This window comes from Alligator sinensis, unplaced genomic scaffold (assembly GCF_000455745.1).
Source record: "Alligator sinensis unplaced genomic scaffold, ASM45574v1 scaffold73_1, whole genome shotgun sequence".
NCBI classification, from domain to species: Eukaryota; Metazoa; Chordata; order Crocodylia; family Alligatoridae; genus Alligator; species Alligator sinensis.
Window position 1 is genome coordinate 3883584 of NW_005841838.1, and position 16789 is coordinate 3900372.

The following is a 16789-nucleotide window of genomic DNA, read 5'->3' on the forward strand; positions in this document are numbered from 1 at the left end:
CCCTCCGTTACTTAGATTCTATACCTGGAAAATAATAACAAATTTATAAATATTCCATAAATAAAATCTAATTATTGGGAGGTCATCTTAAATTTAGGGTAATCTTAGATTCAAGGAAATATGGTGTTTACATTTTTTGCAGGAATAATTGGTTTTAAAAATGGGACCTGGGATCCCTTGATTCTTGCTTTTTAACTTCTACATCAATTTAATAAACACACACAAAATATACTAACAGCCTTATTTCAGCAATTCAGAAAGTTTACAAATAAGAGGGATAGAATCAGTTAAGATGCACTAAACACTATGCACATATTGCCAATAAGATTTGCATTAATATAACTGAAGAGTGCCTGTTTAATAAATGTACATGTCTGCATGGCTACTCAATCATTGGGTATAGACCCTGCAAATTTACCCTTTAGCCATGTTTAGTTTTTCAATGTCTGATTTTCTGAATTACAACCTGAGAAAATATTCTACTGACCCTTTGTAAAGTAAGTCAGTAAGCACAGAACAATTCTGGCTCTGAGATGCCTAGTTTTGACTGGAAATGTATTACCATTTCCATTTACTAAAAGCCCTACAACATTCTTGAAAAAATTGTATTTTCTGTACAAAATAATCATTTTTTCACTCAAAATTAAAAAAAAAAATAGCACAAATAAAATAAATCCTTTGAAAAATGTTATCATCCTCTCAATAATTACTATTTGAACTCTGCTGTCAAGCGGGAAAGTGGGCTCCAAAGCAAAATGTCCTGCCATCAGCCTTAATCCATGTAATCTTTAGCTTTTTCTGCTCGTGGTTTCTGTAGTCTTGCACAAGTCATGTAGTCTATAAGGCAGCCAGAAGCAAACCATTTGGAGCTAAATTTAAATTGCCACCTATACTTTATCCAGAAACAGGCTGGAAGTCAGTTCGTACTATGTAGCTCAGGCAAAACTTTTTGCAAAAAGGACTATTCACTTAAAATAAAGACTTGCATCATCTATGTAGAGAATTCACAGGTTGTGTTGGCAAGTGATCACTGGCATCAGCTTTCTTAAGAGAGAGATAGCAATATCATACAGATACTGACGGAGTGAGGAGACTGTAAGATTCTTCAAGACCCTAATCTAGACTCATACAAGGTTTATGTATCTAGGAAATGTATGTACTTACAGTACTTGAAGCGTGAATGTGACCAAGACCTGGCATACTTCAGTATCAAATCTGACTCTTCATAATGGTGGAAAAGCCTTAATTGTTCTAATTTTTGTCCCCATTTAAAAACTGGGCTTTGTTACATTGGGTGCTCTACAAACTTGAGGGGAATGAACCAGAAGATTGAAAAAGCTGTAAGTCTACCACTATAAAAAAATCCCTCAAAATTCTTCTCTAGAAAAAATGAAGCGGTCTTCACTCGCATAGTACTTCCTTGCTCTCTACTATTAACTACTGAATGTTTCTGACTAGATGTGGTCACCCCATTCCCAGCTGAATTATCTAAATTTTTGCCTTGAATCACATTACATACTCGTGTTACATACCAATCAGTCTGGCATGTTAACTAACTATGACATCCTTGAATAGTGCAGTTAATTGAAAACAGATGTTTGTAACTCTATGAAAAGGTAAAACTCTATAAACTAATGACATCATTTGTAATCTCCCAGAATAAAATCTAGTCATTCAGTATTCTGGCATCTATGCAATATGTTTCCAGTAAGCTTGCATTGATTTTATTTTTGTAATTTAAAATGCCGGATGAGGTGCAGCTTTCCATTGTTAAGTAAAATGTTCATTTTTCAAAGTCTGCACTTCAGAATTCTGCTACATCCCTTATCCTGTTTGAATTACTCACATTAAGTATATGATCCCTGTTCTGGCATACTTTGCAGGTACAGCTTCAAAGTGTCATGTCCTGAAAGAAGGAGTTCTTCCTCCATCTGTCTCCCATAGGATCAGCCTTCTACTGAATAGCTTGTAGGAATGGAGTTTTTTTTCACATAATCCTTCATAGCATGCAGATAAAGTGAAAATGGATAAATGAGTCTTTGTAGGGTTGATTTAGAGAATAAAATTTAGGACAGAATAGATCAGTTGTATATTGCACAATTAGTAAGCGGTGAACTAAACAGAACTAAAAATCACATGTTCACTAGTTGAGTTGGATAAGAAAGGGAATATCTACTAAACCAGGTGTTTCACCCAGCGACAGTTAAATACCAAAAAGGCTTTTACATAAAATGAAAACTGGATGCTTATCTTGCTGGGATCCTATGACCCCAGCTGACTTCCTGCCCTTTGGGCGGGGGGCTGGACTCGATGATCTTCCGAGGTCCCTTCCAGCCCTGACGTCTATGAAATCTATGAAAATATCATGGGTGGTGAGCCAGGGACTTAATATTTTTGTGATTTTTTTTATTTATTTTTTTGCTTTGGAAATGAGTTATTTCCTAACGTTCATTTGCATTAAGAGGACCCTGCTATTTCCCTTAATGAGGGAGGTCACTACATTTCTGTTAAGCCTCATGCCTATTATGTATATTCCTGTCACTGACAGAAGACTGGTTATTTAACTGGTTTCTTATAAGCTAAGCTTTTCGAACCATTCTGAAAGCTATCTTTCTATTCTGTTACATAGGTCTTTACAAGTATAGCAGTATAGAAAATTGTGGGATAATATTTAGCTCTTGCAATATCTCAAATCATTCCTTAGAAGTGAGAAAGCAGAAGTTATGTACTGTATTGGAAGAAAGGAAAGTCCCTTGGAGGATAGATCTGGAAGTGTCATCACAATACCTAACTGCACTTCTTGCAGGTTGTTTCCTTATTATACTTGTGGTGTTCTTTAAAGTAACATGCCTCCTTGAACAAATGCAGTATATAAGATGAAAATGTTGTTCTCCTGTTAGTTAGACATTCATCAATGTGCTTATAAAACAGTGTCTTTGACTTTCATTCTTGAAAAGTGTGATTTTTATTTGCTTATTCATATCTGCTAAGCTAAGGGATGGGATAGGGAAGTTTTTTACTTCTGTAAATGGAGTGATGGTGTATGTCATTTCATTATCACACTATATTTCTGCTATCTTTAAAATTATATTAAGTTAGAAAATACGGTTGGGTTTTTTCATAAGGAATAACAAAAGGACTTGGAAATGCCAATGTAATGGATTCTGAGGATTTAGGAAGGCTTTCTCTTTCTTGGGCTAACTGCCTTGCACTGCTACTTGTGGCAAATATAGTATTGACAGTAAAAGAGGTCAAATGGAGAGGAGAGTCCTTGGTTGTTCAAAAAAAAGTAAGTTGCACTCTATTTGTAGACGACATATATTTCAAAATACTGAGCTCTGAGAGCCTACAGAAGAGCAATAGCTACCATCTTACAGAAATCATCCCTGTCCCTTCCCTTTGTGATTCAGTAACTTAACCGTGATCATGTTGTTTCAAATCTGTGATGCTAGCAGTCTTCTAACTAGGCACAAAAGTACTTTTGTTTTGCCAGAGTTTCTTTTCCTGAACCCTTCTTTTGTGCTAAGAAGTGTCTTTTATTTCTTAACTGCTGGTTGTCACTTTATCTTTTTAAAATGCTGCACTTGGTTTTGTTAAAATCCAAATGCAATATATTACTTTCCCATCTTTGGAACAGAAATAGCAGATGGTCCAATATTGTCATCTTTGTAATTTATTGTTGCTGAGGATTACAATGTTCTCATCTCACCAGAATATGTAAGTAATAGCTCCCGAATAGCATTTTTGAAAGTATTATGTGTCTGGTTACATTTGCCTGCCAGTCCTGCTTCAGTATGATTTCAACAGAACTTCTCCTGGCTCCAAAATTGCAGGATCTGATCATAAATACTGTATGTAAATGTCCAGAGATATAGGTAGCAACAGAAATTGAATTAATTTCATTGTTTGTAAAGATTCAGTACATCTAATTGCATTAACATTTTCCTAACTTATCTTAAGTCACATCAAGAACCTGATAACAGTTAGAATACCAGCAGTTATGAATCTGTCCCTGTCACTTATTCTTGTTGGTACTCTAACATTGCTCCTTTGTGTTCATTCCAGTTTCCCTTCCCTGTTCCATTGTTAAAGCCTTCGTATGATATATCACTGTGTTTTCCTCTAGTAAGGTCTGGCAGGAAAGGACGACGGCGGGTGTTTAGTCTGTCGGAGGCTGACAGTCACGGTGGACACTGGGTTTAGGTCTTCAAGCAGCAGCTGCAACCGCAACTCACGCAATATCAATTCAGGCAGGTTCCTCCATAAGATTTCAAAGCCCACAACCTTTAATAGAACACAGCCATGATCTATTTCCATACTAACAGCAATGACTTTACTACTACAAGCATGACATACAGAACCTAAAACATTATTCATTCAAATACCTTAACTATTTGGCTATATCTGAGGGCATGCTATGTAGGCACAGCAATGACCTGCTTCCAAAAGGCTTTCACTGGCAGACTGAGGCAAAACAAGCATGTATTGCCAAAAGTAAAATTCCTTCTTGCGCAGAGAGGATATATCAAGTCTCTGCCTCTAGAGCAGCTGTGGCTCCAGTGGAATTCAGTAAGCTTTGATCTCTAGATTGGCTTGAAGGTAAAAAGCGAGCCAGCAGCAAGAAGCTAAGCTTCAGCTCAGATGGAACAGAGAAACATTGAACTTAACTCTCTGGGAATTGTCCATTCAACTTTGTTTGAAAATCTTCAAGTCCTGGTCAGATGTTGTTGTTATGGAATTATTTCTTCTGGCTTGGTTTCATCCAGATAATTAAATATTTGATACGAAAAAGGAAGAAAATGGTCCTCAGAACATTGGCCATTTCCAAAACAAAGCTATATTTAAATTGGACCAGGCCAAATCAGCCTTTTGCTAGTAATGGAGTGAAAAATAAAAAATGTTGCTATTGTGTAAGCAACTTTGCTCATTTTAGCTAATGTATTAGGACTCTTTTCACATAGTGTCCTAGTTGTGCTGTAGTTGTTTTTTATTTTTGTTCTCCTGTAGTGTGGTGCTGCATGATTTAAGAGATTTTCCTTTAGACTGCATTAGACTGTTCCCTTGCTCTGCTCCTGTTGGTTTCCTTTTTCCAGTAACCACTTTAGTACACTTCTGTTGTTGCAAAGTTGATCTGAGTGGTATCCTACAATGGTTGATCAAACCCAGGGCTGCCGAGCACTTCATCTTTCCACTAAACCTCATGGAAATTAAGATCACCCAACACCTTGCAGGATTCAGCCCTTGTCTGGAAACCATAATCACAAGTTTTGTAAATGCATGAGAATTAAAATTGCTATATAATTTTTTTTTAAGTATTTCCCCCATCTTAGCACAGCACACTCAGATTCAGGAGTGTGGTATACCTCGGCAACTGTTGAACTAGCTCAGCAAAAAAGAAGTCCCCAAAATGGAACAGAATCTTTTGCATGTGGAAAAACTGATTAATATTTTCCCATGCTTATTTGGAAATGTCACATAACATGAGATGAATCTTTCTTTAAAGATACCTTGATACTCTCTGGCATCTTAATTGGTAACTAGACTTAGAGACCTGATAGAAACTTGACATACAAGAAAGGAATTCTTGTCAGATATCTTCAAAGAAACAATATACTCTATTTCTGAGGCCCCCTCTACATGTCTAGCTAAAAGCACAATGGGATCAAATGTGCAATTCACACAATTGCACCTTTTGCCATGCCGTGTGTGCCTAGCAGTAGATGCAATTGTGGGATAGCACATTAGGTCCAATTGTGCTTTATGGCTGGTGCAAGGGAAGTTCAGTCCTGGGTTCCCCCTACACTGGCAAGCTTCCACAGCTGGGAGCCCCATACACCCCAGTTGAAGGGTTCACAGCCATGGTGGGTCCCCATGCATCCCTGGTGCTGGTGGATCACTGCTGCTGTGACCATCTCCCCACCTTGGAGTTGCAGGGAAACCTTGCTATACAATTCTGTGGCTCAAGAATTGCCACAGGAGTGGCCCCGCTCCCCTCCCCCCAACCTGTGTCCTGGGGGTACAGAGAAACGCCAGGGGCCAGAGGATCATGGCTGCAGAAGTTCCTGCGGCTTGGGGTACGGAAAACCTCCAGACCTCGGGGATCACAGCTGCTGGGATCCCTAGAGCCCAGGGATGTGGAAACCTCCAGACCTTGAGGTTTGCAACTACTGGGATCTGTAGAGCTCAGGGCTTTTACTCTGGGCATGGTGAGCCCCTGTGTCTGGGAGCTCTGTCAGCTGATGGGGCTCCCAGCTGCAGGGGAGATCTTGCTATACATGCAAATTAAAGCTCAAAAGCAACCAGCTATGAAGTTGACACATAAAAGTACACATCTTCAAGGTCTAACTTTATAGCTGGCTGGGGCTTTTATTGTGTGATAGCTACTTTGCACATGTAGCTGCTCTCCAGGTAATTGTGCAATTAACCACTTAATTGTGCAATACCTGTAATGTGTAGAGGGGGCATGCGGTATTTTCAGCTGCACCAGAAGCAGAGATTATGACGAGTCTTGCATGTACCATCCAGTTTCATAGACTTTGGAGGTTTGGTTTAGATACAAATGCTTAGATGCTTTGCATGCTTACCTGCCTGAGTTCCAACTGTTTTGAAATTTGTGCCTATTGGATTCTCTCATTGTTGAAATTATGTACAGTAGCTTTGACAGTACTTCTGGGGGACACTCACATAACCTCCTTTTCCATCAGGGTAACACTGATATCTATCATACATATGTATGTAATATTACAGATTTATATGCCAAGATATTTTATAGTCTAGTTTTTCCCATATGCCCTTCTTCAGGGGTCAGCAACATACAGCCTGTGGGCCAGGTCTAGCCCATGGAGTCAGAATGCTTTGCCTCTGACCGCACCTGTGCTGGGGCTGGGCAGCAGGGAGCTGTCCCCTCATAGCCACTGCTTTTCCCTACCTGCCACTTCCTGGTTGCAGTGTGGACATAGCCTCCAGCCATAAGGGCACCCGGGCTGGGCAGTGTATGAAGCAGTAGCAGTGCTGCTATAGTTTAAGTGGAGCTGGCGCAGCTCTGCTCTGGCTGGAATCCCAGCTGAGTAGTGGGGAGCTGGGGAAAATGGTGTCAGCACAGTTCCCATATGCCTGGTCTTACCAGCACAGGTGCAGACAAACACCTGCTTCCATTGGTGCCCTGCTGAACCCACCCCCTGTGCCAGACTGAAGCTGGGTTGTTCCAGTCCACAGCTTGAAATGGATGATGGCCCCTGCTCTTATTAGTTCTGTTGGTTGACAGAGAAAAATCAAATGATTTTTATGTTAAAATGTTGAGTGCCTCCCAAATACAAAAATCTTAATGTTGAGCTTTTTATAATCATATAGATGCAGATCATATGGCTTAAATTAATGTAAGCTATTGATCTTCGTTAGAGAAATCAAACTTTTGTCATGTTAGTACTGTAGCCCTTGTACTGTCATTCATTGTCTCCCCTTACCTAAGAATATTTTTTCACTAATCCATAGTTAGCATTGGCAGTTGCCCTGCCTGGCTGCAGCAGATTTTTCACCACTACCCTTAAATAGTTAGCACTACAGTAAAGGAAATAAGTTCAAGGGTTACTAATGGGTTATGAAAAGTAAATGATGAGAGAAATTACTTCTATTAATAACAAGTGTTGCAGAAAATACAGAATATTTTTGTAAATTCTATTTAAAAATACTGTAGCTAGACTACTTCAAGGGTAGACTGTATTTGTACTGCTCATTTTCACTTCTATTTTCTAATCATTTCTCTGAGCTTCTTTTTCAGAGTTTTGAATAGAAAAATGTATTTCTTGGTTTTGCACGCATTCCAGAAAGAATTATTTTCCATCATTTCTTTCTTTCTTTGAAGCATATAGAAAGTGACAGTCATTTTTAACATTTATTATGCTATACTGCTTCAGACCTTCTATACAGTATTTAAAATTAAAGAATGTGCTTTGCTTCTCAATAATATAATATTAATTCATAAAAAATATGTAGGATTATATCAAAGGTTCTATATGGGGATAAATACATAAAATTAAAGCAAGACTAGAACTAGGAAGTAAAGGATTTGTTTTTTTTAATGGATTTTTTAAAAGGAGTTGCAGCACATGACTTACATTAGACTCTGGGCATGTCTGCACATGTGCATTTAATGCACATTAGCCCAATATAAGGTGCATTAAGGGTGTAGACACACCTTCTGTGTGCAGAATATCACTGACTGATGCACTGCATCTACCAAAATGACTAATATACCTGACACCTAAATTTTAATAGTAGGCATTTTTAGCGTATTAAAAAGTTTCATGCTGGGGGTTACCGAAAAAAGGTGAAAATTCTGGACCCGATTTCTGTTACTATTACATATCAAAAATCGCAGTCATTCTAACTGTTGCACCACTACAGAATGAACTGCTGGTTGGACTTTATTAAAATGTTGTTTGCATTGGAATTCAGAGAAACTGCACGTTCAGATTTTCTTAGCACTTTTTCATTCATGCAGTTCTTGCATCATTTCCTCTATTACCCTGTACCATATTCTCACCAAAGCTTTTCTGCACCTAATGAGAAAGATTTGCAAAGTTATTTTCCTTAAGCACTAGCTATTAGAAGACAGCCAAGGTAATACCTTGTTGGAGGCAAGATTTTTTTCTATAATTTATATTGATTTTTCTTTTTTTAAAAAGAGAAGCTGTCAACAAATGTGAAATGAAGTGTTTTTTTTCTGAAGTGGAAATATGCAGTTTGGAGTCTTGTTACAGAATTATGAAAAATCAGCAATGGAAGCAGTAAAAACCATAGCTCTCATCCATACCTCAAACCATTGATTTTCCTCTCTTTGGTGTGACTATTCTTATCTTTTCATTACATTCTATGATTTATTTTTCCTTGTTTTGCCTTAAGTTTTACATGTTCTGTTTTTACAGGATTTACTGGCACCCTGCTGAAAATGTATTTGAAGATGTGACTCTGTTCACTAGAGTGCCTTAAAAATAATTCTGGAAGTGCCTTGAACACTGGAACATATACTAACTGTTAATCTTGTCCAAGAAGAGAGACATGGACACTTGTCCATTATGCTAATCTGAAGTAATGCATATTGCCTGCCCAGGGGGAGTGTTTTATATTTAGGACAAAAGCCAGATATCTTTGCACCTGTGCAATATTTTTTCAGTCACATTAACACTTTACATGTTACTTACTTATGGTTTTTAAGAAGAATTAAAGTAATGGTAGATGCTAAAATGGATTTTCTTTTTGTGGTAAATCCTCTACCATAACACTGTAAGAGCTTTCCATGTTAACTCCCTAGTGTAAGGCGGGGTAAATTTGTATCTTATAGGGCAGGGGTGGGCAAAATGCGGCCTGGGGGCCGGATGCGGTTCGCCAGGCCGTTCTGTCTGGCCCATGGGGCTCCTAAAAAAATTAGGAAATTAATATTTATCTGCCCTGAGATGCCTGTCATGTGGCCCTCGATGGCTTGCCAAAACTCAGTAAGCAGCCCCCTGCCCAAAATAATTGCCCGCCCCTGTTATAGGGTAACTAAATCCCTGTCTCCCTGCATGCTATTTCTTCAGTACTTAGGAGCACCAGAGTGCAAAAGGAATAAACGCAGGCTTGCATGCTTGCCGTAAGGCTCTGAAGAGTTAATCTCTTTTCTGTTCTTCTCTGGCTGTCTTCCCTGGTTGAATTCTTACTAAATTTAGGATTTGGTAGTAGACTGTTTAGAAGTTTGACTACGTCACAAGTTCGCTAGAACCAGGTTTTTTCATGGGAAATTGAACTGAACTTTTTCTTTTTCTTTTCAAAGAACTTCTTTGTGTGAGCTTACATCATTGTCCTTAGATAATGCTTAGCCTTTCTTTCTTTTCTATTCTCTTCCACTTCATCCCACCAAGAATATTATTGATGTTACTGTCACATTTCATTAACTATTTTTTTTACCCATTTTTAGTATTTAATAGTTGTCCCTAATGTGAAAAACTTAGACCAGGCATTTCATGTTAATGTAGCTAAACAGTTCCAAGATTTTTTTCATAATTATAAAAGGGTAAATGCAGAAGCATATTGCTTCATAGATCATTGTCTTCTGCCTGAGTTTTTCTTAAGTATTTATGAAGAAGCCTTATTTTAGTGTGTATTACATGAATTGAGCACAACTTTAATGTTGATTCTTTCCTAATGCTTTCTTTAACAGATGACTCTTCAGCTCCTGAGCAGCCTCAGATGAACTTCTCCAGTCAGGTGATGTTGGTTCAGGAAACCCTTTCATCTGTCTCGCAATTTGGAAAAAACCCTGTAAAGACCAGTGAAGTAGAAACAGCAAACTTGTCCCCTAGCCTGATTCCTGCCCAACAGCCCACCATATCACTAATCTCAGATGACAATACAGATGCACTGAGCGTAGAGTCACTTACACTGGTCCCACCAGTTGACCCACACAGCATTCATACTTTCAGCTGCATTCCTCAGTCTTCTTTGCAGTCAGAAGTTTGCAGAGTGACAGAGTTAGAAGAGTGCTCTGACCAGAGTCAACCAGCAGACCATGATGAGCAGTGAAGAGAAGGCAACTGATATTTTTCTTTGGCAGGGCTGATGAAACTTAGCAAGCCTCAAAGACGACATGATCCACAAGTAGAGGCCCTCTGATAAATAGCTCTAAATTTAAAGTATGGGCAGCTTTTTAAAATAAATATTCAGCATTTTTAAGTTGAAAGAAATCTGGTTAGATTTCCTGGCATGATACTTCCTGTTCTTATATAAAAGCAAGAGAAACTGACTATGAAAGGTACTTCAGAAGTATCTAGTTTCTTCATACTACATGAACCATGTTATCTGCAGAATCTGTACTGTATTATACTGAAGTGAAGAAACCTCATTAGGATGCCTTGGCTTCATGATATTTTATCACTGCTTCTCTGAAAACAGGCACGGTATTTCTAGAAAAAAAAATATAGTACAAGAGATGCTGTTTCTATTTGAGACACGTTTTCTAAATTGTTGTTCTCCAGCTTTTGAAAGTTTGGCACGGGCTGTATTAAAAAAAGCAGACTTGGCTATTTTCAGTATTGTATTCATAAGATTGTAAACTTTATTATTGTGTCCGCTGTGTATATTATTTATTTCAGTGTCTGAGTCACAACAAGATCCATATCTATCAAAGATATTTTTAATTAAGCATAACTCTGATGTTTGGCATAACAATTAAAAGGCTTATTCAGGTTAATAAAAGGGATTTTTGAGTAGTCTCATGTACTTTGTTGGAGAATTATCTATACGGGAATGTGAAATATTTTAAAATGCAGAATTTCTACAGTATAAATGATTGCTTTAGTTTTTGTTCTCTTCTGACAGTCAAATTGCAACACATCTGAGGTATGATGAAATCACTTGTGAGAAGAAATAAGAGCTTTTATTTAATTCTACGTATGATTTTTTTCTAAGTTTCCATCTCCAGTGCAACAGGAAAGCACCTTGTACAACAAACTATACTTACTTTGGAAGGGTGAAATTCAAAAGGGAAGGCATTGATTTTTCTGTCTAACTCCAATCAGTCATGATGTTAATCAAATGAAACTCTTTTGAATGTGATCTTGACCTGATGGCTGCCTGTTTTTGCTTGTAGATCATAATACTGAAAATATTGAAGACTTTAGGTAGTATAAAAATCAGCAGTGGTTTGGCATGTTCTTTGTTAAATTAATTCATACCCTAATGGAATTCAAGTTTCCTCCTTATTGTTAATTTAAAGTGGTAGTAAAACTTTCAAGGAGTAATTATTGCTCCATAGATCACATTAGAAATCCTCCCAAGCTCTCAAAAGTTAACAGCCATTTGTTTCACTCTTATTTTATCCATCAACATAGACAATGTGTCAGATCCTGTCCTCACTGAAATCAGGAAGAGAGCTTGATTTCAGTAGTAATATAACTGGACTCCAAACTTACACATTTTAAGTATCTGTGTCTATATTCAGACTCACTGTACAATTTATATCTGTCCAACTCTTAGTGAAGAAATACATAAGCTGAATGTTGTTGTTTTTTTAAGTTTGTATTTGTGTGTGACACCAAATAGTCCTAAGTGTATATGTGGTTTCACTTTTCCAGTGTGTTTTCTTTATGAATTAGGTTACTGTTGACAAAATGTATGTATAAAGAATGTGTCAGGAGTTGTGGCAGATCAAGTCAGTATTCACTCCAGATTCAGCTTTTGTACACTGTCCTGTTGAAGCCCCTAGGAATAAATGGGAGTAGGCATTGAACTTGTGTAATGGAAGGTCTGATTCTACAAGTGTGATACAAACCCCAAAGGAAAGGAGAGTTGGGGGTTTTCGTTGCTATTTTCAAAGGTGGGGCCAGACAGATCAGAAGATAGCACACCCATATTTCTTAGGCCATTCTTAGGGTGTGTTCACGCACACGTTGCTGTGTCTAAAGTTCATCAAAAATATATTGATTAAAATGAAAATAAAATAAAATAAATGTCTGCTGGCATGGCTCTGTAGGTTAGGGGTGTGGTGAGGAGTGGTCTCTAAAGACACTGACAGACGTGCAGGTCCCCGCTCTAACTCATGGCACTTTACATAAAGCTACTGCTGGCTTTCCCCTCCCCCCCCCCCCCCCTCCGCCCACCCCCCGGCCTCCCTGCGGACACCCCCGGGGCTGGAGCTGGGCTACATCAGCCCAGCCCTGACTGTATGTCAAATTAACCCTAGGGAGCACAAGTTCCATAAGGTGCTCTAAAGTAGAGCAGTTCATCTGATGCCGCATTTGAGGAGGGTTTATTTTTCACGCAATCGGCCACTTTAAAAGCTCTCTGCAGCTGTGCACATGTCACAGCATGGCTATAGAGTGCTTTCAGGGGGATGCTTCCACGAAAAATATAACTTCTGTCTGCACCCAAATACATCTGTGCTGGCTAAAGCACCTATATGTAGTTAAGTTTGCAGAACTGCTTTTGCCAACCTAAGTTGTACCCAGCCTCTGAGTGTTTACTGGCATAGCTATAAGTATACATCATAAATCCATCCTACATGACTAAATCACTGTATCATGCAAACAACAAATTGTTCAAGCTTCTTAATTCTAATATTAAAATATATTAATAAAAATTGACAATGCTTAATGCTGCCTTAGGAGAGTTCACATGGTAGAATTCCAGGAGGAATTGAAACATCAGTGGTTTGAAAATCTCTTCATCTCTTTACTGTTACTCATCTGCTGTTCCTTGAAGAGAATCGTATCTGTCTTTCTCTTATCAGAAAAACTTACAAGCTACTTCCTTAGTCCCTTTCACTGTAAAAAGGAAGCGCAACCAAGAAAGCATTAGCACATCAGCCACAAATTAATTTTCTTATAAACAAAAATGGATTGAATCGGTGCGACCTCACTGTTTTCTTAACAGATCAAATGGCAAGTTGCTAGTCACAATGTTCTTTGACTCGGTATTTTCAGTGTAGTTCTCACAGGTGTGGGGCTGGACAAGAATTGTTATAGAAATAGCACATTCTCGTACAGCCAAAAACAAAATACTGAATCTGAAAACACTCACATACTGCGGATTGATCTATGCCGAGCTCAAAACATGTTTTTAGGGTTCTTGCTTGACTGCAAACTAGACAAAGCCCTATGAATTATTCTTCTCTCGTGGACAAGGCAAACCAAAGGAGTCAGTGGCATATCGAACATATCTTTTGTTCTTTTCTAGTCCATGGGTTTCCTGTTACAGATTTGATGAAACACAAGATGTTACAATTTTAATGAGAGCTATTTACCCTTCCTCGGACCTGTTCCATGCTTTCTCCTTTTCTTTCTGCCCCAATGCTCTCCTAGTCTAAATACTTTTCAGTGAATAGAAAGACTGAACTTTAGAATTTGGGATGGGCCAACCCTGGATTAATATTCACAGTTTAGGTAGTGATTTATGTAAATCCTGCGCATGGCAGTGAGAGAACAGAGAATGTGTTCCTTTGCAGATTTAGTTCTGAAGTGTCACTGCTATCTTACGTGTGCAGAGTTTTAAAATATATTGAAGGTTATAATGGTTTGGTTATAGCAAAATCGGCAGTAGCCAGAAGGTTTTAAAAGTTGTTATAATCTTTTTAATTAAGCAATAGGATGTGATTAGATGCCATTCCAACACTGTTGTGGAAAGTGACCTTGGATGATTACTTTCAACCATTCAAGAAATTCAGTAGTTGCCCTGTAATTGAGTGTAATTTTGCTAATAGGAATTGAATTTTATTTCTAAAATAAGGGAAACTAATAAAAGCATATGTGTAGGTTAGATAGCAGTCCATTAGATCAAAGAATTTTGAAACCATTTCATAAAATTCAAACTTTACCCATGTTTGCTGTAATATGTGTTTCCTGTGATCTTTTATAGTCAGTCTGAAGTTGCTGTAAGCACTTGTTCTTACTGGTAAATAAGTATGAGTAACGTAATTTGTAGGTTACCTACAACCTAAACCAAAGTGCACTTGTCAAAGTATGAATGCAGGTTGCAGCCTTTTTATTATATGGTGACATGCAGCATTCAGTGATTTCATAATAGGTTCCCCAGTTATTAACATGGATTAGCAAAATTCTAATATAATGAATTATAATATATGACTTCTGTTCAAAACGTATTTTTAAACCATTCCAATGATTGTCTGGCTGGTCTGTGCATGTCATTTAACACAACAAATGAGTCTGTATAAAGTTCCTTGATTTAACTAAACAACCACACAAGGCTTAATGAGTGTAAGTAATGATTAATGGTATTTGCTTCATTCAAATTGTCTTTTGAAGAAAATTATAGGAAGTTAAATAAGGTACAGGCTGGTACATTGTGTTCTCAGCATTGGCTTAAGATAAGGAGTCCTTTGAGTCTTATTCTCTTCTGCAGTTGGCCTTGAGATAGTCCTTTACACTATTCCACAGTAATGCTCAGGTGTAAATGACTGTGCAAAAACTGAGATGGAGAACATTTGGCTCTGTGCATAAATGGTCCTTACCTCGTATGTGAATATAAGGACTAATTGCAACTGAAATATTTATAGTGCACATGAAGATAATTTAGAGGCCAGAACTGAGTAAGGCTTTACCTTCTGCAAACAATGGATGATTCCCTTGAAGCCCTGAAAGCCTGGCTTTTCCATATAACTGTATTTAAATCTAAGACAACTTTTGAATTTCAAACAACCTCCCAATAATTAAATTCTAGACATAGGAAAAGTATGCAGTAGTTATAAATCTCCATGTAGAAAATCTTATTCAAGGATCATCTTAAATTTTCCCCCCTCACCACTGCCATGGGGAAAGTGTTAGCAGGGAGGAGTCAGAAGATTCTGGCACCTGCCCTCCGCCCCTCCCACCCCCCCTTGGTGTCTGTGCTTCCACCATGTACACCATGCCCCAGGCCAGAGAGGGGCAGAAGCCAGAGGAATGACTGAGGGTAAGCAGTGGTGAGGGAGAAGGTGGCAGCAGCTGCAGCTTTGACTCTGACCCAGAGGCCAGATCAGAGCTAGAGCCATAGCTGACCAAATCCTCTGCCTTTTACTCAAATCCAAGATGGGGGACTTTTTACCCCATGTTGAATGGGGGGGGTCCCCTATCTTGGATTCAAGTAAATACAATATCATGTAATAGTCTTTGAAACTATTGCATCTTCAAGGAACCCCAGAGGAGTATTGCATCTTCAAGGCATAATTTAAAACCTTTTTGCCTGCAAAGATTTGGCTTTGTGACTTTTATTTAATTGGGCTGCAAACATTTTGCTTTATTTCATACCATTTTGCTGCTTAGAAAGTATATCGGAAAGCACTCTGAACACAAAGTACTGTCCTCTTATGAAATATAATTTAGTAACCTTATCTATGAACTGTACTTGAATTGAAAAAAAAAATTTAAAGTAGGTTTGGACATGCACTATATTTTAAACTCCAAACCCAGGGTGAATTTAGCTCTAAAATGTCTTTTCTACATGCAATATAGGTAAACTATTTAGTGTAGCTTATGTTAAACATTTTAAATAAATGTGAGAGTACATTTTGTTCATTTAAATTGAAGGGAAAATATATCTGGAGAGGAGTGAACTTAAGAAAATGTTGTATGTATCTGAAACTATTCAGTTTTTACAGTTGAGTCTATATTTGTTGATATTAATCATGAATCATTGCTATTGAACACCTGAACCGGAATAAACAATGCAAATTTTCCTTGTAAATGGGAGTTGGCAATAAAGAAGGTGTTACCAGAATCTTTCCTTCTCATTCATGTTCTGTTACTGAGTTTATGGAAGTGCATACAGCCCCAGCATGCAGCCTCATTGTTCCCTTTTCAGATGCTTGCTTTAATAAGGCCAATGAGCTGTGTGTGTGTGTGTGTGTGTGTGTGTGTGTGGCAAATGTGGAAAGAACAAAGGCCAGTAGAGGTGGGAAGCAAAAGTCAAAGGATACCGAACAAGGCTGAGCTGTATTTCAGATGGCAGTCAGACACTTTGTTTGCAATGGTTCTTTTTGGCTGACTAATATGACTGCTTCCCCAAATGCATCTCTGCACCCCTCTGGTGTGACTTACCAGGTTTGAGTATGGATGAAGTCCAAGTGAAGTATTGGGTATATTGTTAATTAGCCAGTCTTTCCTTGGAGAACTATTAGAGAGCACACCCACCCTGCAGAACATTCTTTCTCAAGCCAGGCATTGCTCCAGAAGAGTCTTACAAGAAATTAAATCATGTTGTACCACAAAGTGAGCTAAATAAATAAATACATGCATACACACATACGCACGCACATATATACATA

The 16789-nt window shown here is 38.2% G+C and overlaps 1 protein-coding gene across 8 annotated transcripts in view; it reads left to right on the plus strand.

Annotated features, from left to right (window-relative positions):
- The window catches only part of CLEC16A (C-type lectin domain containing 16A), a 172065-nt gene extending 155830 nt beyond the window's left edge, over positions 1-16235 (plus strand). For 4 of the 8 annotated variants that reach the window (XM_025203264.1, XM_025203278.1, XM_025203288.1 and 1 more), the window contains 2 exons: positions 4131-4250; positions 10196-16235. In XM_025203264.1, the coding sequence (XP_025059049.1) occupies positions 4131-4250; positions 10196-10557 (482 nt within the window). In that variant the 3' untranslated portion in view covers positions 10558-16235. Of the gene's footprint in view, positions 1-4126; positions 4251-10195 lie in introns of all 8 variants that reach the window. The other 4 variants (XM_006015503.2, XM_006015504.2, XM_025203315.1 and 1 more) reach the window with 2 other exon arrangements.
- Positions 16236-16789: the final 554 nt, after the last annotated feature.